At 45.9% G+C, this 23,371-nt stretch overlaps 1 protein-coding gene across 1 annotated transcript in view; it reads right to left on the reverse strand.

The window, feature by feature from the left end:
* The window catches only part of PELO (pelota mRNA surveillance and ribosome rescue factor), a 314,258-nt gene that overhangs the window by 247,276 nt on the left and 43,611 nt on the right, over positions 1-23,371 (reverse strand). Inside the window, exons 2-3 of the mRNA XM_086931709.1 lie at positions 10,516-10,608; positions 10,111-10,261 (exon numbers count right to left, since the gene is read on the reverse strand). Of these exons, the coding sequence (XP_086787835.1) occupies positions 10,111-10,261; positions 10,516-10,608 (244 nt within the window). The remainder of the gene's footprint in view (positions 1-10,110; positions 10,262-10,515; positions 10,609-23,371) is intronic.

The following is a 23,371-nucleotide window of genomic DNA, read 5'->3' on the forward strand; positions in this document are numbered from 1 at the left end:
ATCCGAACGTTAAATAAATAAATAGACTATGCTGCTTACACTACGATGTTTCTGATGACTCAAAGTTTTACTTTTAGGGCCAACACAGACGCCTCGCTCCACTATTATGAACTGGTTGGCTTGACTCCGGCCTGAGGGGGAAAAATCAATAACATTGCCATTAGACCTATAAGTCCAGTAACTTAATAACGTTACTAGGCCCACCAGGCCTCCAGTCAACCTAATTCATAATGAGTCTGTGTGTGCCTGCATTATTAAGGGGTCTGGATGTCTCGGTTTTCTTAAGGAGTAGGTTAGATGTCCCTGTATAGTGTTGTATTTTACAGTATAGCATAGAAGGGAGTCTGAAATCCCTGTATTAAAGCTGGTCTCCAATTTCCTTATTACATTCGAGGTGTAACCTCACAGGCCCTATGGACAGTGGCCAAGGTGAAAGGCATGTGACAACATATTTATGGCTGCAGTGTAAACAAAGGCAAAAAAAACCCATACTTTTCCTTCTGATTTTCTTGTCTAAAAAAGGAGTGGCAAATCAGCAGAAATGAGATGTTTATGGCAAAGCTTTTCTTTGCATGCTTTGGGCCATTACAGAAAATATAGAAATCTCTGCATGTCTGTACACATTCTGTGCTACAGCAGGTTTGTAACCTAACATTACACAGAATAAAATATATTTTTGCAACAAATTAACTGTTTAGAGCAAGCCTCTTTTAGCCCTATTTGATTGTATTCTTCATGTTGGCAACCATACTATCTCTGGAAGAGGGCGAGGAGGAGGAGGAAGAGCAAGAAGAAGAGGAGGATGAAGAAGGAGGAGGAGGAAGAGAAAGTGGAGGAGGGTGGTGTGTTCCCTACTGTCTTGATCGGAGCATTTTATAATAAACAACATCAGGCCAATAGCATTGATCAATAGCTTATTTCCATAACAAACTCAGTACTGCTGTGTTGAACATAAACATTGCCACACGGCAAAAATGGACTAGTAAAAGGACTTTGAGCTGAAGCATACAATTAACTTCTCTACAATCAAAATCTGTACTAGACTTATTAACATTGCGACAGAGCCGAAGCCCCGCTCTCAGCAGTGCTTCCTAAAGCACTTTTTCTGTAGATCACAAAGTATGGCAATTTTTGCATTGTCACGTTCAAGCCAGATCTAAAAAGAAGGTCAAATATAGGATAACATGCCATTGGGTACGAATGAAGGTGTATACCATGCGCTGCATATCCTAAATGCAAATTCTAAGGGCGTTTTTCCATTTTCAACGTAACCTTTACTATCTATCTCTCCCTCTACATATATATGTCATGTACATTCCCAGATTTCTTACTACAGTGTAAAGGTCAATTTCGAGTTTATCACCACAGTATATTCACGTTTAATACATCAGTACTGCAAAACCAATAGGAGAAAAACACTTTACTACCTCAGATATTGCATATACAAATTACTTTACACAGGAAACAACTCTTATAATAGTCAAGACGGTCAATGTGATTTTACCATACTGCAGGAATATAACTTTATGTGTCTTGGTTTTGGTGAAATACCCTTCGTTAAAATAAATCCACATGGAAAGTTACCTTTGTGTAAACCATATATGCAGATGTACAAAGTATAAAATTCTAATTGAAGGAAAGTACTCCTCTTTGACATGGTCACCCCCACATTTTGCAGCGTACATGATGCGATTTCTACTGAAAGTGCACTGGGTTCCTATTAACCAGTTCCAGAGGGCCTGATCTCTTTTCCAAAACTGTACAATGGTTTTCCCTAATTGGCAATACCCTTAGCACCCCCTGTAAGTGGTACCCCTGGTACTGAGGGTCTGGGGTACTAAAGAGTGTCCCCTCCAAGGGCTGCAGCAAAAAGTGTGCCACCTTAGATACCCCTCACCAAACTCATGCTTGGCTGCCATCACAGGCTGTGTGCTTTGGTGCGGACAAAAGTAAAAACATGGCATGACACACATCCCTATGTGTCATGTCCCATAACACGGCATATAGTATTTGTAAGTCACTCCTACAGCAGGCTTTACAGACATAAGGCAGGGTGCTTAATACTACATGTGAGGGCATACCTGCCTGAGCAGATATGCCCCATAACTGGTCAGTTTGATTAGTGCCAGTACAAGTAAACAAGGAAGCCATTTTAGAAAATGTGCTGGGCACTGGTGTGCTGGACACTGGTGAAAAAGAGTTCAAGAGTTATATGAAGTCTTCACTGAGAATAGGGATGTATGGATTCAAACATCTCGAATTCACAAACCCACCGTGATTACAGTGGTGGATTTGTAAATACATGCACACAGAGGGCACCTTATAGGTCCCACCTGAAAACCTACCATCCTCTGGTGTGTAGGCTTACTGGTCTCTGTCAGCCCGCCACCCGAGAATGATTTCTGACCTCCCAGGGTGAGGGCCTTTGCTCTCAGGAAGTCAGAAACAAAGACTGCATGGGAAGAGGGTGTTAACACCCCCTTCATCAGGATGACCTACTCATTAGCACTATTAGGCCGGTGAGCTAGTCAGGTAGGCATGACTCAGAGTACAGGTATTGTTTCATTTTTTAAACATGTAATTCAGTATAGTCCTGGGGCACAGGGAGCTAGATGTGTGAGAGCGCATGGGACACACCAGACCCTGCCTGAACTCTATCACCATTTCAATGGCAAGGCTCACAAGGAATACATTCATCCATGGGTCAGTCAGCCTTTCAGAGATGGTTCTAACACACGACTGACTGTGCCTCACCCTATTAAACTTTCAGCGTCATATAATTGAATCTGAACAAGGTCTCCTAGCCTTTCACTTGTGAGTTGCCTTGCAATGGAATGATACTCTTTCCCTACTTTCATACCATCACGTGCTACACTCAGCTCTCTTTTCAGAGAGGATTCGGACAGGTGACAGCAGTACTGCTAAGTAGCAACATCCCATGTGTGACACCGTAACCCAGTTCAGGCTATTTACTCACAGCACACTGCCTTTTGACAGATTTGCTTTTTTCCTTTACAAGTTGGTTTTAAACTTTTCAGCAAGTGAAGTGCTGTTTGTTAATAATCAAGAACTGGCTGAGGGGTTGTCCCTTGGCATTGGGCCTTTAGGCAGATATGTGACTGAATGGTTTGTATTGCTGGGGTACAGTCAGAGGCAGTTTAGGGAGGAGCAAACATGCAAATGATAAAGTACAGAAAACAGACTAGTCAGACAAAGTAGCTTAGGTAATCATAAAGTTACACAAATAGAGACTTGAAACACAGCATTTGAATGCTAGGATTCAGAATGACTGGATTTCATCTCAGCACACGAAAAACACACTGAAGAGGTCAGGACCATGTCACGTATTGAATATGCTACTTACCAGTATGCATCTGTTCTTGCCATGTAGGGCTGCTGACATTCATATCTGTGCATAGATCGCCGCCTAGTGTTGGGTCCGGATGATTGCACATTGTTGTCCTGGAAGAGTCTTCCAAGTATCACGAGATAGGTGGCTCCTCCCCTGGACTACAGTGCGCATGGGCATCGACTCCATCCCCAGATTGTTTTTAGCCATTGTGGCCAAGATGGAGTGAAACTCAGTGAATGATGACCATGCTATGAGTATATGTGAATACTGCAGCTGCTACAGGTGCCGGGGAGGAGGGCGGGCGATATGAATGTCAGCAGCCCTACATGCCAAGAACAAGTGCATACTGGTAAGTAGCATATTCAGTTCGAGGCATGTGGGCTGCTGAATTCATATCTGTGCATAGAATAAATAGCAGTCCCTCCATTAGCGGCGGCCGCCCGTGCCAGCTGCAGCAGTTTGAAAAAGTGTCTTGAGAACAGCCTGCCCTACAGCTGCCTGCTGTTTGGAGTGCACATCAACACAGTAATGCTTAGTAAATGTGTGTGTGGTAGACCATGTGGCTGCTCTACATATGTCTTCCAAAGGAATGTTTCCAAGGAATGCCATAGAGGCCCCCAACTTTCTGGTGGAGTGGGCTCTTGGTGGAATGGTAAGAGTATGCTTAGCTTTTAGATAGCAGATCTGGATACATTTAACGATCCACCTAGCAATACCAGCCTTGGAAATAGGGTTACCTTTGTGGTGTGGTGCAAAGGCGACAAAGAGTTGCTTAGTCTTTCTTAAATCCTTGGTCCTATCAATGTAATACATTAGGGCCCGTTTAACGTCAAGGGTATGGAGCATCCGCTCCGCCAATGATTCAGGATTTTGAAAGAAAACAGCTAATTTGATTGTTTGGTTGATGTGGAACTGAGACACAACCTTAGGCAGAAACGTAGGATTAGTGCGGAGCACTACCCTGTTGGAATGAATTTGGATAAATGGCTCTTGGATTGTGAGGGCTTGTAATTCACTAACCCTCCGTAGTGTTGTGATTGCTACGAGGAAAGCCACTTTCCATGTCAAGAACTGAATCTCGCAGGAATGCAGTGGTTCAAAGGGAGGACCCATCAGCCTGGTAAGAACCACATTGAGGTTCCACTCAGGAGCTGGTAGAGTCCGTGGTGGAATGACTCGTTTGAGGCCTTCCAAAAAAGCTTTGATGGCAGGCACCTTGAAGAGTGAAAGGCGCTGTCTATTTTAGAGATAAGCGGCCATTGCAGACAGATGAATGCGAATGGAAGTATAGGCCAGATTACACTTGTACAGATGGAAAAGGTAACAGATGATGTTCTGAATAGAAGCATCCAGCGGGTTAATGTTGTGGTTCGCACAATAAATGACAAACCGCTTCCATTTTGCCGCATAGCAGGCTCTAGTAGTGGGCTTCCTCGCCTCCCGAATGATGTCCATGCAGTCGGGAGGTAAGTTTAGGTAGCCAAACTCTAGGACTTCAGGAGCCAGATCGCCAGGTTGAGCTGTTGCGGATCTGGGTGCTGAATGTCGCCATGGCTCTGCGTCAGAAGGCTGGGTGTGAGATGTAGCCTTTGATGCGGTACCACGGACAGTTCTAGAAACGTGGTGTACCATGGTTGGCGAGCCCAAGTTGGAGCAACTAGGACGAGAGTCATCGAGTGCTGCCTGAGCTTGCGTGCCACCAGCGGTATCAGAGGTGCTGGGGGAAAAGCGTACGCAAATTTGCCTGACCAGTTCATCCATATCGCATTGCCCTGCGACTGTGGGTGTGGGAACCTGGCGGCGAAGCTTTGGCATTTTGCGTTCTCTTTTGTGGCGAACAGGTCTATCTCTTGATGACCCCACCTTTGGAAGTACGGCTGGAGTACTGATGGATGTATCTCCCACTCGTGCATCTGGTGGCTGTGCCTGCTGAGCAGGTCCGCCATCTGATTGTCCTTGCCCGGGAGGTGCTCTGCCATGAGGAAGATGTTCCTCTGAATGGCCCACTTCCACATGCTCTGAGCCAGATGAGACAGCTGCGGAGAGTGTGTGCCTCCCTGCTTTTGAATGTAGTACATTGCCGTCATGTTGTCCGTCCGAATAAACACAACCTTGTTGCATAGATGTACTTTGAAAGCCTTCAGTGCCATGAAGATCGCCATCAGTTCTAGAACATTGATGTGCATCTTCCCCTGTTGCTGCGTCCACAGTCCCTGCACAGTGTATTGGAGTACATGCGCTCCCCATCCCTGGAGAGATGCGTCCGTGGTCAGGATAATCTCTGGCACAGGCTCCTGGAACGGTCGGCCCTTGCAAAGGTTTCGTTGTTTCCACCAATGCAGAGAGTAGTATGCCCGACCGCTCACCAACACTAGGTCTTTCAACTGGTTGTGAGCCTGAGTCCATTGACGTGCTAAGCACTCCTGAAGCGGACGCATATGTAGTCTGGCGTGCGGGACAATGGAGATGCAGGAGGCCATCATGCCCATCAACTGCATGAACACTCTTGCTGGAAGCGAGTGTTGAGGTCTGAACTTTTGGATCAGCGATTGAATGCTGCCGACTCTCACTGAATTTGGCTGGGCTGTGGCCGCTAGAGTGTCTATGGTCGCACCCAGATACTGCTGTATGTGGGCGGGCTGGAGATGGGATTTTGGGTAATTCAGTGAGAATCCCAGATTGTGCAGGAGGTGAATGGTGTGGGACACGTGGTCGGCGCACTGCTGGGCCGACTTCGCCTGAATGAGCCAGTCGTCCAGATAGGGGTAGACGTGGATGTTTTGACGTCTCAGATGCACCGCCACCGTCGCTAGGCACTTTGTGAATACCCTGGGTGCCGTGGTGACCCCGAAAGGCAAAACCTTGAATTGGTAGTGCTGGTTTTGGATGGTGAACCTGAGGTATTTTTTGTGTGAAGGATGTAGCGGAATGTCGAAGTACGCATCCTTCAGGTCCAGAGTTGCCAGAAAGTCCCCCTGTTGAAGCAGTGGGAGAACTTGCTGCAGTGTTAGCAAGTGGAAATGCTCCGATAGGATGTAAAAGTTGAGGGGCCTGAGATCCAGGATGGGCCTGAGGGATCCGTCCTTCTTTGGAATCAGGAAGTACAGGGATTAAACTCCCGAGCCTCTTTCTTGCAAGGGCACGAGCTCTATTGCCCCTTTTTGCAGCATGACTGTGACCTCCTGCTGCAATAAGTGCAAGTGCTCGCCGGACATAGGACGGTGCCTTGGGGGTATGTTGGGTGGAGTGGATGTGAGCTCCAGACAATAACCAAATTGGATAAGCTTTCTGACACACCTGTCTGTGGTGATGGACTTCCACACGGGCAGGAACTGCTGGAGTCTTCCCCCGACCGGTGTTGTGTGGTCGGGGGGCAGTGACAATGCGTCACTGTTTGTTGGCGTTAGAGGACCTGGAGCTGTTGTTGCCACGTCCTCTGCCCTTGGCGTTGTTGCCGCGGTATCCACCTCGACCCCTGTTGGCATAAGTAGTCTGGATGTTGCTTTTGTAGAACTGCGCTGACTGCGAAAGTTGGCCCCTTGAGGTGCCTCTAGTATTGGAGCGACAAAAGGACCCACTCCGAAACTGCTGGGACTGCAAGGCACCCATGGATTTTGCAGTGTCCGTGTCCGTGTCCTTTTTCATCTTCTCAAGGGTGGTATCAACCTCAGGGCCAAACAGGTGATCTGGGTTGACCGTTTGGTTCAAGATGGTGGTTTGAATGTCCGGCTTGAACCCAGATATCCGTAGCCATGCATGTCTACGAAGCATAACGCTAGTGTTAATTGCACGTGCGGCGGTGTCAGCCGCGTCCAGAGCGCACTTTATGAAAGCGTTGGAGATCAGCTTCCCCTCCTGTAGTAACATTTCAGCCCCTTCCTTATATTGATCGGGTAGATGTTGCAAAAGGGTCTCTAGGGTATCATAGTGTGCCCTGTCATAACGCGCCAGGAGCGCCTGCGTGTTAGAGATGCGCCATATGTTGGCTGCCTGCGCTGCCACCCTCTTCCCCGAAGCCTCAAAGACTTTTGATTCTTTGTCTGGGGGAGGAGCATCACCCGTAGTCTGCGAGTTGGCCCTCTTCCGGGCATTGGAGACAACCAGGGAGTCCAGAGGCAACTGTCCCTTAATATAAGTTGGATCTGTGGGCGCCGCCTTGTACTTTTTGTCGATCCTCGGGTTGATGACTCTCGCCCGGGTGGGTTCTTTGAAGACCTCAGCAGCGTGCTTTAAAACACCCTTCAGCATTGGCAGAGTTTTTACAGTCTTTTCAGAGACAGAAAAGGTGTCAAAGAGGAAGTCGACGTCCACAGGGTCAGCATGCAGCTCGACGTTGTGATTGGCTGCTGCCCGCTCAATGAGGGCATTGAAAGCCGCAGAGTCCTCAGTGGGGGAAGTTTTCGCGGAGAAGAGCTGAGGGTCCTGCCCAGAATGCGGGTCCCCAGGCTCCCCACCAGCAGACCAGGGCTCTGTCACATCCTCTGGGTCTGTGTAGACGGGATAGCTGTATTCATCCTCGTCGTCGCCCTCACCAGCGTCTACATTGGAGTGAGTGGGCGAGAGTTCGTGAGCCTGTGGTGAAATGGGCTCCACCAAGGCTTGAGTACCAGCAGAGTCCATCTTCCGTTTGAGTGGGATCTTGTACGACTCCAATTGGGGCTCCGGGGTGATTTTCCTCTTCAGGAGGGAAAGCCTGCCCGTTTCGGCGTCGATGAAAGGTTCTTGACGCTCTTCCTCTGAAAGTTGTCGAGGCCGTGGGCCGAGGACCACCAACGATGCCTTTGGCGTCGAAGATACCTTCTCCGGCACGCCGGCCCCCGGTTTAGCAGCGAAAGCCTTTGGCGCCGTCGTAGGCGGCAAGGTGAAAAGGATCGGCGTGGGCGCCTTCGCCGGTTTCTCCAGAGGCTTGGCCGGTGGAAGGTCCTTCGGCTCGACTGCTGCGGCGCCGTCCCTAATGCGCTGTAGGGACTCTGTAACCTTCTTTGTGAACGCGGCGGATGGACGCGCCTGTTCGACAGAGTCCTTAGCGGTCGGTTTTGGAGTGGAGTCCGACGAGGTTGCCCTCGGAGTCGACGCACTCGGCGCAGCTCCCTTGGCCTTGTCGTGTGGAAGCGGGGCAGAGAGGGTCTTCGGCTCGTCTGGCCGCTTCTTCGGGTCGGTAAGAGACCTTTCGGGGTCGTCGACCGTCTTCTTGTGATCGAGTCGACCCTTGCCGGCGTCGTCAGTCTTCGGCGCCGATGCGGCCGCGTCCGACCCCATAATCTTCGGCTTCGACGTAGTAGCCTTCGGGTCGGCCATTTTGACGTGGCTCTTCGGCTCGACGGCCATCTTAGATTTCTTCGGCGCCGAGGCCTCCGAAGTCTTCGATCCGACCAATGCGATGCGCACTTTCGGTTTCGATATCTCTGGCGTCGAGACCGTAGATTTCACTTTCGGTTTCTGTGTCACCGGGAGTGAATCGGTACCAATGTCCGTGGCCGGGCCAGCACGCGGGCCGAGGAACTCACAACAAAGTTTCGGGTAAGGCCCGAAGGCGATCCCTCGACCTGGGCCTTATTGATTTGAACGGCCCCGGAGTCAGTTTGAGGAAGCTCTTCGTCCGAGCTATCCTCCATGGTCCCAAGGGCCCCGTCGTCGTCCCCTACCTCCTCGACGACGACTTCACCGAAATCTTCGGCCTTGGCGTCGTAGTCGTCCTCGACCCCCGACGCGGGGTTAGATTCGGAGATGTCCTGGATATCTTCATCCTCGACCTCCCCAGCATCGAAAATGTCCGTAGGCGCCGGTGCAGATTGCTGGGCCACCAGGCGCGCAGCTCAACGGAGCTTGAGTGTTTTCTTGGACCGGAACCTTGAACAGGCCATACACTTGGCCTCGTTGTGGTCCGGCGACAGGCACTTGTTGCACACCGGGTGGACGTCGATGTGTGGGTACTTAGAGTTACACACCGGACATCGTTTGAATGGACTTCGTTCCATGATGGATGGTCGAAGAGTCTGGAGCGTCGACTAGGCCCTCCGCGCCGAAAGCACGTGGAAGTACAAGCTTGGCTTGGAGCCGAGGAAAGTTGCGAAGCCGAACGCAAGACAATACCGACGCAAGTCCTAAAGACCTTTTGGTCTCAAGTAAAGTTAAGTTAATTCTTATGGATTCCGACAAGAGGGAACCAAAGACATCCAAACACAATGGCGGAAAAAAACAATCTGGGGGTGGAGTCGATGCCCATGCTCACTGTAGTCCAGGGGAGGAGCCACCTATCTCGTGATACTTCGAAGACTCTTCCAGGACAACAATGTGCAATCATCCGGACCCAACACTAGGCGGCGATCTATGCACAGATATGAATTCAGCAGCCCACATGCCTCGAACATCTGACTTTTAAAGGTACAAGCCCTGCAACATTACAACAAACTCAAAGGGGTATTGCATGGCAAGTTAACTTGCTTGCCATCTGGGTAAAGTAAAAAAAGGTCAATGCATTCAACCCCAATAATTTGTTGTTGCCAACAGTGAGTCAAAGTGATACTGCAAGGCAAGCTCACCTCTAAGGGCAACTTCCCCACAGTTTTAATACGAGCTCAGTTACTGAAATAAAATATGTTCTCACAAAAGTACCATCTCCTTCCTGTACTTCTAATGCTATACCCACCATGGACTCACTTGGATACACGACGATAGCCTACTGGCCTCCCTAACTTCAATCCATCCACTGGTTGTCAGTGCTTCTCCCATTGGGGATCCACATGTCCATTGCTCACCTTCACATAGTCGTTCTCCTGAATGTTGGTACCCTTCACCCGTAGCTGACAGGCCTGTGTGTCAAAGTCTATTGTCTCTACGCAGATAGTCAATGTTGTCCGCACCCGGTTGCTGCCCACGCTACCTGTTGCTGACTCGGTTTGCACCTTTCTAGAACACATAAGGAAAAGAAAGGAAAAGTCAAATTAACCACTCAATCAAGATTGCAGGGCAAGACCTTGAGCCTCAAGATTTCATAGATAACCTCTATTCAAATCATGCTACATCACTGAACATTAGACGTGCCATGTGCGATAGATTGTTGTGCTACTACTGCACACAAGAGTAAAAAGAAGCTGGCATGGCTGGTGGAAAGTTGGATGGCTCTGTCGAGGTTCACCCCCTACATTATGCTCTCAACATACCGGATGGTGGAGGCACGCAGGCTGTCCCCCACTTGTAGCAGGTTGTATGTGTGCCACATGTCTTCGGCTTCATCTGGGATCAATGTCACTTGTCTGGAGATAACCAGAAAAGGGGGGAGAGAAGAGGATAACAAAAAAAAAAGATAAAAAGTTAGTCTCAGTATGGCGAGTCATATTTGCTATTATCAAAACCTACAGAAGTAGGTGAAAGGAAACCCTTTGCACCCTCTCTGTAGTTTTATTCACATGATCTACAGTACAACCAGTCTAGATATACCTACTGGAGAAATAAAGGTAGGTCAGACAATGAAAGCACATTTATTTTACCCAATAGCGGACAACATACAAGCGATTTGAACTCTATATAAGAGCAAAAAGCTTTGCACCTTCCCATGTGTACATTACTTACCATGTGTTTTAAACAGTCAACAAAACACTTCATAGGGCTTCTAACCAATGTTCCCTCTAATTCTTTTCCTCTGTGTGCAGCATTGTATGGTCTCTGTGCACTGCAGCCAATGTTATGTGCGCCAAAAACCAACCTGCGCGTGTGGGTGCAGCGCCAATATTAGTGCAAAAATCATTCCAAATTTTTGCTTAAAGAGTGAAAAGATGGTGCATTGCCACACATACAGCTCCACATGATGTGTCTTAAGGCAGGTTTGCAATTCAGATACACACCCCTTGACATGAATTGGTTACACAAGCAAGTACACTTTGGCTTTGGAAACGCAAAGGACTTAAAACGGTGGTACCAATATAAGATTTAACAAAAGATTCTCAACTGGAGTTCTGTTCATAGGGTGGGGAAATGTTGGGAGCCTATACAAGATTGCATACCTGGGGATGCATGCAGGGTGGAACATGTTATGCGCCCCTATGTGACTGCCCCCCCCAGTTCCTGCAGGTCATGGACTTGACAGTCCATGCCCTGCAGGAGGAATTTACTTGGGCATTCCCATTGCACTGCCTTTTTTACAGGTAGCGCCGTGGGACAGCCTGCCAGTGATGAAAAAAGTAAACATCTGTTAGGAAGTGCTCACATGGGCTTGGTGGTGCGGGGCAGTCCCACACCGCCAAACTCCTAATAAGGCCCTAAGTCAGCATGGTAGTCATAGCATTTGTAGCAAGACCAGCAAACCTGCCAGAGGCAAGAACTAACAGTAGTTGTTGGATAGCAGACAAAGCAGCAGGAACACAGAATGCACTGCAGCAGCAAGTTCTGATGTTTCCCTCGTCTTCATTGCATAATTTTCTCCTGAGATAGTGACTTTCACTCATAATTTCTCTGAAATTATGAAAAGGTCACACATAGGCAACCTGAATCCTTGGCAGCTATGGCTATGAAGTCTACAAGCAGGACGTGTGTTTTCAGAATCACTTGAGCTTGTAGACTTGCTGCATTTCTGTTTTTTAATAGGGCACAACTGCAAGGCAGATTGTGTGCCTTTGGGAAAGTACGATTAACACGATTACTTTAAAAAAGGAAAACAATCTGAACTTTTTCGTGCCACATCCATTTTAGAAGTGGCGGTGCAAACGGTCCTCAGCCGCCTGTGCGCGCTGAAAATTTTACAATGCGTGCTCCGGGAGACAGACGCGTGCGCACCTTACAGGGAACAGTGATTGTAATTACTTCATCCTGTGGAATCAGTTATAATCCGGGCTACTGGAATTATGCAAATTTGTGGTTGTAGGGTAATTATGGAACCATTGACATCTGACACATAATCCAGAATCTGCTGAGTAATCTGCAGATTTTAACAAAAATTGTAGTGCAAACGGATCAGAAGTTATCAAATGCGCAGTGACGCATTCTGCAGCGCAAGCCCTTTTCAAAATTTGACCAGTCACCTTTCTGTTGATTATTGCTGTATTTGGGTATTAAGCTGGTACTAATGAGATGGAATGTTTGCCTAAACCATAAAAAACTGTAAAAATGACAACATAACGAAGAAAGACTATCACAAACTATGCTGCAATATGCCACTTAAGATGCCTTTTTTGCCACATCATTTAGTCAATCCTGTTGCATAATTCCAGTTGCCCAGGTAATACCAGATACAGAATTACCACATAATTTTACAGAGGAACTCATTAGAATGACCTAAGTATTTTATCGTCACTCTGGGCCGCCAAGATAATTATTTAAATCTGCTCAGAATGGGTGAGAAGTGTATATGTTAAGTTAGAGATCATGAGACATACCAGGTAATGTTGTTGCAACATCTGAGGCTTTCGAATGTTCAATTTTTGAGGTGCCTGTCAGTTACAAGCTGGATTTGTGTATATTAAAACCAATTTTTTATCTAGCTCTGCCAAACACAGACAAAGATTGAGCATCTATTTTAAATAGTAATTAAAATAAGCACAGGCAAGATTTAGTTTAGGCCAGCGTCAATACCTGTAATTTTCAGCATTCAGCATTATAGTTATTAATTGAAATGCCTGAGATTGTGCCATTAGACCATGCTGTGTAATTGAAATGGAGTGTAAATCCAATTGTGGTAACATGAGGACAAAGCAAATGAACCAAATATGAGCAGATGTGTTTTGCAACCTGACCGGTCAGTGGCCACAATCAGGCTTGGGTAAGCCTCAGAGAGAGGCTGAGGTGCACACAGAGGTTACAGCCAGCCAGTGTGCATCCTATTTATTATGACAGGAGGAGGACTGGACATTAACCGTTCACATGTAATTTATTGTGCCATACTTTATTTTAGTTGGAAACTCCGCACCTCCTGCAGAAATAAGTGTTGGCAGCTCGCTATCCTTGAAGATTTTGTGTACTGACCAACCAGCTTGATTATATCTTTTGAAGACAGTAGCCTTTATGGCCATGTGAGCACCATATGAGGTCTCACTAGTGGGAGGATGCAAAAAAATGTTTTGAAAATTTCGTAAGTGACTAGGGTGGTCCTTGCCGCCTGCAGAGCATCAATGGCTGCCTGCCGGGAAAGTATTGTTGAAGCCTCTAAACATTCGACCAGTGTGTGGCTAATTTGTTTGTTAATTAGCAACTTTAAGTGGAGTTTGCTACTGCACATGAGGACTGAGATGCATTAGGCACACTTCACAAAGTCTGCAGCCCCGCACTAATAAAAGAAATAGAGTCTCAAACATGATGTGTGCTTTCATAACCCTGAAAACACATGTCGTGCTTATTGACTTTCTGCATTTCCTTTCTCAATAGTGCGCTGCTGCGGGGCTGATGTGGGTCTTTGAAATAGTATTCATGTTAATTGCAGCGCCCTGTGGGCTGCAATTAACATGAATACTATCTCAAAGGCCCACATCAGCCCTGCAGCAGTGCACTATTAAGAAAAGAAATGCTGAAAGTCAACAAGCACGACATGTGTTTTCAGAATTCTGAAAGCACTTGTTGTGCTTTAGATTTGCTATATTTATTTACCTAACAGTGTGCGGCTGAGAGGCTGATGTGGGCCTTTGAGATAGTATTCATGTTTATTGCAGCGCACACAGGCGCTGCAATTAACATGAATACTATTTCAAAGGCCCACATCAGCCTCGCAGCAGCGCACTATTAGGAAAATGAATGCAGCAAGTGATTGCTGGTGAATGGGATGATCCTTATTGAACTACACAGGACTGTCATATAGGATCAAGAAGGTGGAGAGAAATATAAGAATTATATACAGGATCACCGCCTGGGGTAGGAAATAGGACTTATAGAGTGGAAACTAATGCTGCCATATTCCATTATAGAATAGAAATTACATAGCTGGTGCTTGGAGCCAAAGTGAGCCCCGCCTACATAAAACGGAGGATACTGACTCATCAGATCTACCCTGAATTCCAAGGATAAATGAATTTGTGACAGGAACACCCTCGATATCTAGGGGCTATGGGTTGTTGGCACGGAAATACGAGGGTGGGGACAGGGTTCACCCTTTAGGTTATGAAAATACATGATGTGTAGTAGAGTTACATGAATAATAATTTGTATATGTTATTTTGAATATGTCATACTTATATGCACACTTTTTTATACCTATAGGGAATTGTTGAAGGGAGACTGTATATCACATTTTTGTCTTGAAGAAGGTGGTCGCAACAAGAATAACACCACCGAAACACGTCGACGCAATTGTTTACAATATTGGGTTGTATCCAAGGAATGTGTGGGGGCCTAATAGAATACTATGGACTGTAGACTCCTACACACTTGAGTAGACAAATTTCACAGGAAACAACTTTATTATTGATGTGATTATTTGTTCACACTGAATTTTTGCTGTCTCTCCTAGTTTTTTTATATTGTTTGTTTATATTGTTTTTTATGAGGTACTGTTTTTAATGTTATCACTCATGTACTTGGAGTGCTTTTATCTGAAAAATTAGAAATCGAATTTCGAATAAAATATCTTTATGTATTTCTTTGCCATTTTTATCATATATGTGTTGATTGGCTAGTAGGGTCTGGGTGTCTTTAGAGCCATGTGGATGAATGTGAGAGTATGAGGTTATGAAATAGGGATTTGTGTACAATCAACAATTCATCCAAGAGAGTTGTTTATTTTACTTACATGTTGGTGGTGCCCCAGCCCAGATTGGGGCACAATAAGCTGGAAAGAATATGTAAATTAGCCACAAAGGGAATTATGGGGCGCTCCTTTTTGGGAGCAGTTAATAATAAATGAGCTGCTCCGGCAGCTTATTTATTAAACCTTTTGGCAGCCTTGCGCCACTTTATTTATTTATTTATAACAAAGTCCCACTCTGGACAACAACAGCAACATCTTTCTTTGGGGGGGACCTTGAGGGGACCCCAAGCCCCGCCACTTCCCAGCACCCAGCCCCTATCCCCTGAGAGCCGGCAACCATTTACTTTATTCTCCTGCCGGGCGGGAGCGGATTTCTTTTTTCCTCCCATCCGGAGTGGCCAAGAGACAGTTTGACTCTGTCCCGAGGATGTGGTCCCTGGGTCAAACTTGCCTGGGGCCTTAGGGCTCCATGACCATACCTTAGCAATGGGGAAGGGGACCTCACGCCCTCCTCCTCAAATAAAATGTAAATATGCTCAAACCCCCAGGTCCTAGCCCACCGGTAGGGAAATATAGAGAAATTCGGGGGCCTGCCTTATTTTGTTTCTTCCCCGGTCATTAGGGTTGTCCTGCACGATCGTAAAAAAAAAACCTAGCTATTACATTTTGTCCCCAGGTAAGGTCCTTCTGAGACCCCTCCCACAAGGCCTAGGTCTCAGGATATCTCCACCATGCCCCTTTTTTTCTTTTTTGTAAGACAATTTCAGGACATGGGACACAGTCCCCAAGTCATATAATTTCTGCTGAAACCTGTCTGGTAATTTTGTGCCAGTCACTCGGAGCACTCGCTTAAAAAAAGCTTGTTCAACCAACCAGGAGACTTGAATTTTTGAACAGTTGTTTGTCAATATATCTATACATGGAGAGCCATAATTTCTCAAAAACTACTGAACAGATTCTCAACAAAATATAAAAAGCACACTTTCAGGGTAGAGATCTAGCATTACGCCAAATTTGGTGTAATTCCATTCAGCCATTTTGGCTGTAATGCTGTCAAAATTCCCTAATGAAACTGCATGGTGCACAAACGTTTTTTGGGACACCTCTTTTTCTCATTCTATCTCTTCTCGTCACAAAACTTTCCTAGAAGAAGCTGAAGTGGATAAACTATATATTGGAAACTTTCATGAAGATTTGCCAAACAGCGACAAATTATTAGCAAAATAAAATGTGCTCTTCCTATAGAAAGTCGTATCTAACTGTAACTACACAGTGACGACTGCCACTGTGCGATAGAAATATAATTTTGACTTGCTCCAGGGTGCCTCTCATGATGAATAATGAGATTACATTTTGTTCTTTCTCATTTAAGGAAAAAGGTTAAAACAGAGTAACAAAATGTTAGAAGCACTGTTTCCGATAAGGTGCGCGTCTGTGCTCTCGCGCAGAAAAGTCATCCCAAGCGCGCAGTGTCCTGGTTTTAACGCGCATACTGTTCCTGACATCCAGCGAGAAAGGTCATTTCCTGGTTGCGGACGGGAGGCAGAGGAAGAGACAAGTGTGACATGAGGGAGTGGCAGGTACGTTTTTCCCTTACAGCCTCTAGGGGGCTGGCATTCACCAGCATTCACCACCTGGGGTAGGTCTATATATAGAAATGAGAACACCGGACCCCAAGGTTTACGAAATAGGACTTATCGAGTGGAAACTAATGCTGCCATATTCTATTACAGAATAGAAATTACATAGCTGGTGCTTGGAGCCAAAGTGAGCCCCACCTACATAAAACGGAGGATACTGACTCATCAGGTCCACTAGGGGAAACATCCAGGTGGGTCGGGTGTTATTATGAGCTCTAGTATGACGAATGTGAGAAGGTTGTATGTGAATGGGCAGACCCTGGTAGCCAATTACAAGCATTATGTCTGAAAATGTTTCTGTGTCCTTTGGAAAAGGCTTTTCTATTTTTAATGAAGTATACTTCAGGAAAATAAAACGCTCAAAAAGAGATTTCTTCAGCCTCCAGCTCGCCCAAGCAAAAAACCGCCCAAGGAAATTGTTTGAGTTAATCAGAACACAATCCAAAGAACAACCCCAGACACTCAACACCATGGGCACTACACCTTCCTGTGAAGACTTCTCTGCTTTCTTTAACCAAAAAACCGACAACATAAGAAGCGATCTCCTCAATGAAGCAATCCTTTACTCCAACCCCCAACACACAGCAGCGCCTGAACCAAAGAACAAGGCTACATGGTCATCCTTTGGCACCTACTCCGAAGAAGAAATTGGCAGATTGCTCAGCACCCTGAAACCATCCAATCACCTCACTGACCCCCTTCCTGCAAACGCTGTAAAAGGCTTTACCCCTTTGCTCCTCCCACTATGGACTAAAATTATCAATAGCTCTCTTCAACAAGGATCCATCCCTGACGCCCTCAAAGTCGGACAAGTCACACCTCTACTAAAAAAAACAGCAGACCCCACTGATCTAAACAATTACCGCCCGATTACAAATATTCCCACCCTCGCTAAACTGTTGGAAAAATGCGTACAGCTACAACTGACTAAACACATAGACAAGTTTGATCTCCTCAACGCTCATCAATCAGGCTTCCGTGCAGGGCACAGTACCGAAACTGCCATGACTCACATAGTGGACGACGCCCTCCAAATACTAGACCAAAACGATACCTGCCTCCTCATCCTTCTGGATCTCTCCTCAGCATTCGACACAGTTAAACATGAGAACTTACTCGATCTGTTAAACACAAGAATGGGCATATCAGGGACTGTTCTCAAGTGGTTCACCTCCTTTCTACACAACCGGTCACAAAGATTCAAAAGCAACAACGCGATGTCCTCTCCGGTACCTGTATCGCTAGGCGTCCCTCAAGGATCCTCCCTCTCCCCAACATTGTTCAACCTAGTTATGGAACCTCTCACTACTTTGCTACAGACATCCAATGTTCATTTTCATATGTATGCCGACACCCAACTTTATCTCAAAATACAATCCCCCCAAGGACATCATGGTTCTGAACACCACGATCAGAAACACCCAATCCTGGCTTGCCGAGAATCACCTCAAACTCAATGCCCTGAAAACTGAGTTCCTCCTGATCTCACCTCCCGCAAAAATCTCTACGGCTCAAACATGGCTTAAGCACTTAACGGCTCTAAATGTACAACCTGCCGTCGTAGACTCAGCAAAATCTTTAGGCATAACACTTGACGCCAATCTCAACATGCAGCAGCACATCAGCAAGGCAACCAAAGGAGCGAACTTTCAAATCAACACCTTGAGAAAACTTAAACCCTTCCTCCCAGCCAAAGACTTCCAAACTGCAGTACAATCTATAGTCATCCCGCACATAGAGTACGGAAGCACCGCCCTCTGCGGGCTCCCCCTAACTACAACGGCTCCCCTGAGAGCGTCCCTTAACGCTGCAGCGAGACTCATCACTGGCTCAAAAAAGCACTCGCATATTTCCCCTGACTTTAAATCCTTGAACTGGCTACCTTTTGAAGCCAGAATACATCTGAAAATCGCCTGCATGACTCACAAGGCTGTACACATGAACTCACCCGCCTACCTCACTCAAAAGCTGACAATCTCGGGTGGCTCTAGAATTACTAGAAGCACAAGCAGTCTTCTGCTGAAACCTCGAAGATTCCGGAAGGAAAAAACCTATAAACGCTCCTTTTCAGGAATGGCACCCAGGATCTGGAACTCACTCCCTCCTGAAACCAGGCTCATCTCCTCCAACAAACTGTTTAAGAAAGAAGTAAAAGCGATCCTCATGGCTAAATACACATGATCTATTACTCGGTATTTTCTCATGAATCCGCTCCGTAATTACCTGCCTTGGACCCCTCGGTCTACTTGTACTACTTGTATTATGACTTATTTGATTGTATACGTTCCCTCTCTGTATATTGTTATGTTGTTGACGCACCTGTCTGACTTTGCACACTGTACCTACACCACCTCAACTATCCCTACTTTTGTACTACTGATGCACCTGTGTGACTATACATCCTGCACTCGCCTACCTCAACTATGTACACCTTTATGTTATCTCCTAAAACACGTTAAGCACGCTTAAACAAGTATATGCTCACTTTTGTACTTTTATGTTATTGGCGCAACTGTTTGACTATACACCTTGTACAGACATTACCTCACCTGCGACCTACCTCCTGTTTGTTTTTTGACCTACCTATGTAACTATGCACCTTGTACCTATCTACCTCAACTATGTAACTATGCACATGTACCTTGACTATCACCCCCGTGCCATTGTAAAGCGCTCTGATATCTGCAAAGATCTTGTTCGCGCTATATAAAACTTTCAAAATAAATAAAATGTCAATTGGGACCTAATTGTGACTCCAAACATAACTAAATTTGAGATATGGAAATGTATACCAATGTTTGTATGTTTTATGTTCTTTTGGGAAGGTTCTTCAATTAGTTTTGACTTAGGATGTTAATTAGGATCTACCCTGGATTCCAAGGATAAATGAATTTGTGACAGGGACACCGCCGATATCATGGGGCTATGGGTTGTTGGCACGGAAATACAAGGGTGGGGACGGGGTTCACCCTTTAGGTTATGAAAATACATGATGTGTAGTAGAGATACAAGAATAATAATTTGTATAGGTTATTTTGAATATATGTCATACTTATATGCACACTTTTTTACACCTGTAGGGAATTATTCAAGGGAGACAGTATATCACATTTTTGTCTTGAAGAAGGTGGTCACAACAAGAATAACATCACGGAAACGCGTCAACGCAATTGTTTACAATATTGGGTTGTATCCAAGGAATGTGTGGGGGCCTAATAGAATACTAAGGACTGTAGACTCCTACACACTCGAGTAGACAAATTCCACAGGAAACAACTTTATTATTGATGTGATTATTTGTTCACACTGAATTTTTGCTGTCTCTCCTAGTTTTTTTATATTGTTTGTTTATATTATTTTTTATGAGGTACTGTTTTTAATGTTATCACTCATGTACTTGGGAGTGTTTTTATCTGAAAAATTAGAAATCGAACTTCGAATAAAATATCTTTTTTATGTATTTCTTTGCCATTTTTATCATATATGTGTTGATTGACTAGTAGGGCTGGGTGTCTTTAGAGCCATGTGGATGAATGTGAGAGTATGAGGTTATGAAATAGGGATTTGTGTGCAATCAACAATTCATTCAGGAGAGTTGTTTCTTTTACTTACCTGTGGTACCCCCTCTCTTGGTTTCTTGGGGGTCACTCCCTTTTCATTTGGAGCACCACCAACATGTTACACAACTGTGTGGGGAGCTGCAGGTTTATCAGCAGCCCCCCAAACATAATTTATTTAAAGTAACCCTATGTTTCCTGGGGTGTATACAACTTGACCTGAGGAAAATGTTATGGTGTTTATAAGCATTCCTAAAGTTGAGGCATTTGCTCTTCATCAAAAAGGTACAGGAATCCCTTGTGGTTGGGCTTATGGCTGTATTATGTGGCCCAACAAGTGTAAAAGAAATATAGGTCGCATTATGAAGCGGCAGTTGGGGGCAGTAAGCGAAGGGACCGACTACTGCTGTTCCGACGGGCTCAAGTACCCTGTCCGCTCAGCAGTCAGTATGTAATCCCTACAATAAGGGAGGTGCCTTGCAGACACAGCAGTAGAGATTACGATGTCCCTTTCAGTCTGCCTTTCTATGGCGGTCTGACCGCCATAGAAAGGCAGAGGGAAACTGTAAATACAAAATAAAGAAGAGAGTACCACAATAGTAGCATGCGTAGTCCGTATTTGTGTTATTCATTTATTACTCAGACTGACATGGCTAGGACACCGAATTTTAACCAACCAAATTCTTTGCAATAAAATCCTGGCACACCTAGTCACCAATGGATATAGTAGCAATATGCATCTGAGAAGTATTAATATCTATTAATGGCAAGGTATTTGCATCTGAAAGTAAAAAAGCTTTGTTTTTTGGACTGTTAGGAGATGTAGGATAGGAGATTTCTGACAACCTTTAGACAGTCATTTGATAAATAGATACCATCTTTGAGAACCCTGGCAGCATCTTATGAATTTGGAGATCTTGTTGACATTTATATTTGTGACCAGTTTCTATTAATCATGCCTCAAAAAAGATGCAAGAGAGACTTCTACCATGCTGTAATCCTACTTTAGCAGACAATTTGGCCATAGCTAAAGGGATTGAACGAGAGATTGTCATTAAAGGCATTAGGAACGGAGTAATCATTTGCAACAACTTCAGTATGTGCTGCATAGGACAGAGATAAGCATAAAACAAGCATTGGCATAGCCAATAGGTCTCGCTTTTGGGACCTCATAAGTATTTAGTTATGCAGCACAATATCCTTGGTGCAACAACACCAACTGTTGCTTGGCTAAACACTTGTAAGGTCCCAAAGGTGAGACCAATGCTTGTTTGTGGTAGTATGGACAAGCAGTTTAGGCTTATCAAAGGGTAGTGTTAGGCATTTGTTGAACACAGGAGTATTAATATGATTACTCGCACTTAAAAGAATGATGCTATGCCAAAGACACCTTGTGACTAAACCATGGATAAAGGTTGCCATCAGAAGTGGCACTGTAAAGCCTGAAATATATATCGAATAATGTTCAACAATGAACTGTGCTCTGCAGAAAGCCCCTTGAAAAGAAAAAAGCGCAAAAGTGTTTTTGGAATAAAGCGAGTGAGGAGAAAGACACATTGGGTGGGGTGCGGAAAACATCGGGTGTGCTGTGGCCTATCAAAGGGATGCTCATGTTTGCACAATGTGCCCTTACGTTGGAAAAGAAGAAATTAGAGCGTCAGAAGTGGGATATAGTAAAAGAGGTCACGGTAAGGAAGCTAAATGAAGGGAAAGGAAGGGAAGAATGGAGAGGGCAGAAAGCAGGTGATCTGTGGGTGATCTCGCTAGCCAGCTTTTTTACCACCAAGATCAAGCGGATTCAGGACTCATTTTCTTCTTTGGGAACGAGTGTTGTCATCAGCTCGGGGGACCAGCTGAATCTGATAGCTGGCCCTGGACCCATTCTCTCGGAGTTTCCATCTCTCTCTGACTCCGCATCTCAGGATTTCCTGATTAAGCTTAAATCGGGGTCACCTTTAGACCCTTCTCCTGCTAAATTTTTGGCCAGGATGGCGGAGGTTATGAATCCGCTGGTTAATCCCCTGCTCAATCTGTCGCTGACCAGTGGTGTGGTTCCCGCTGCTTGAAAGCAGGTGATGGTTGTCCCACTACTTAAAAAGTCGGGTCTGGACCCAGAGCTACATGCCAATTATTGGCAGATTTCCCTCCTGCCTGCTCTCGCAAAGATAGTAGAGAAGCATGTGCACATTGTGCTCTCTACTTTCCTTGAAACCCACAGTTTGCTGCATCCCACCCAGTCTGGCTTCCGGACCAACTTAAGCACCGAAACGGCGCTATTGGAAGTCAATGAGGCTATCAAGGAAGTGCTGGATGCAGGAGGAAGAGCCATGTTGGTAATGCTCGACCTGTCGGCGGCCTTCGACACCGTCCCTCATGAGGGTCTCCTCAGCAGGCTCCATGAGATCGGTCTGAGAGGGACGGTGTTGAGCTGGTTTAGATCTTATTTGGCTGGTCGCCGGCAGGTGGTCTGGGCCCCTCCGTACTGGGCCGAAATACCGCCTTTGGAGGTCGGAGTCCCGCAGGGCTCGGTGCTGAGCCCGACTCTCTTTAATTTTTTTATGACCCCTCTGGCGGTGCTGGCGGAGTCTTTTGGGGCTCAGATCGTGTCATACGCCGATGACACCCAGCTCCTTTTCACTTGAGGGAAGGGGGCTGAGTTTGACGGAGAGAGCATCCGAGGGTGTCTTGGGGCTGCAGCGAAACAGCCTTAAGTGTAACCCAGATAAATCTGAGGTGCTCTTCTTCAGGTGTCAATCTGACCCGAGCTGGCAGGAGTGGTGGCCGGTGAATATGTTCCCTCCCGCGTCATCTTCTTTGATTGCCAAGAACTTAGGGGTCAAGATTGACAATGGCTTGACCCTAAAGTCCCAGATCCTTGGACTGGCCGGCGTCTGTTTTGGCCTCCTTAAGATGCTCCACAAGTTCCTTTCCCTGCTCCTGCTGGCGCATAGGAAGATCACGGTCCAGGCCCTTATTGGTTCGAGGCTGGACTATTCGAACGTCTTATATTTGGGTTTGCCCGAATACCTTCTCCAAAGACTACAGGTGGTCCAGAACACGGCGGCACGTGCCATTTTTGGCCTACATCGCCGAGCGAGAGCTTCGGACCTTTTACATTCTTTACATTGGTTGCCTATTGGGAAGCTGATTGTTT

This window comes from Lissotriton vulgaris, chromosome 7 (assembly GCF_964263255.1).
Source record: "Lissotriton vulgaris chromosome 7, aLisVul1.2, whole genome shotgun sequence".
Lineage (NCBI taxonomy): Eukaryota > Metazoa > Chordata > Amphibia > Caudata > Salamandridae > Lissotriton > Lissotriton vulgaris.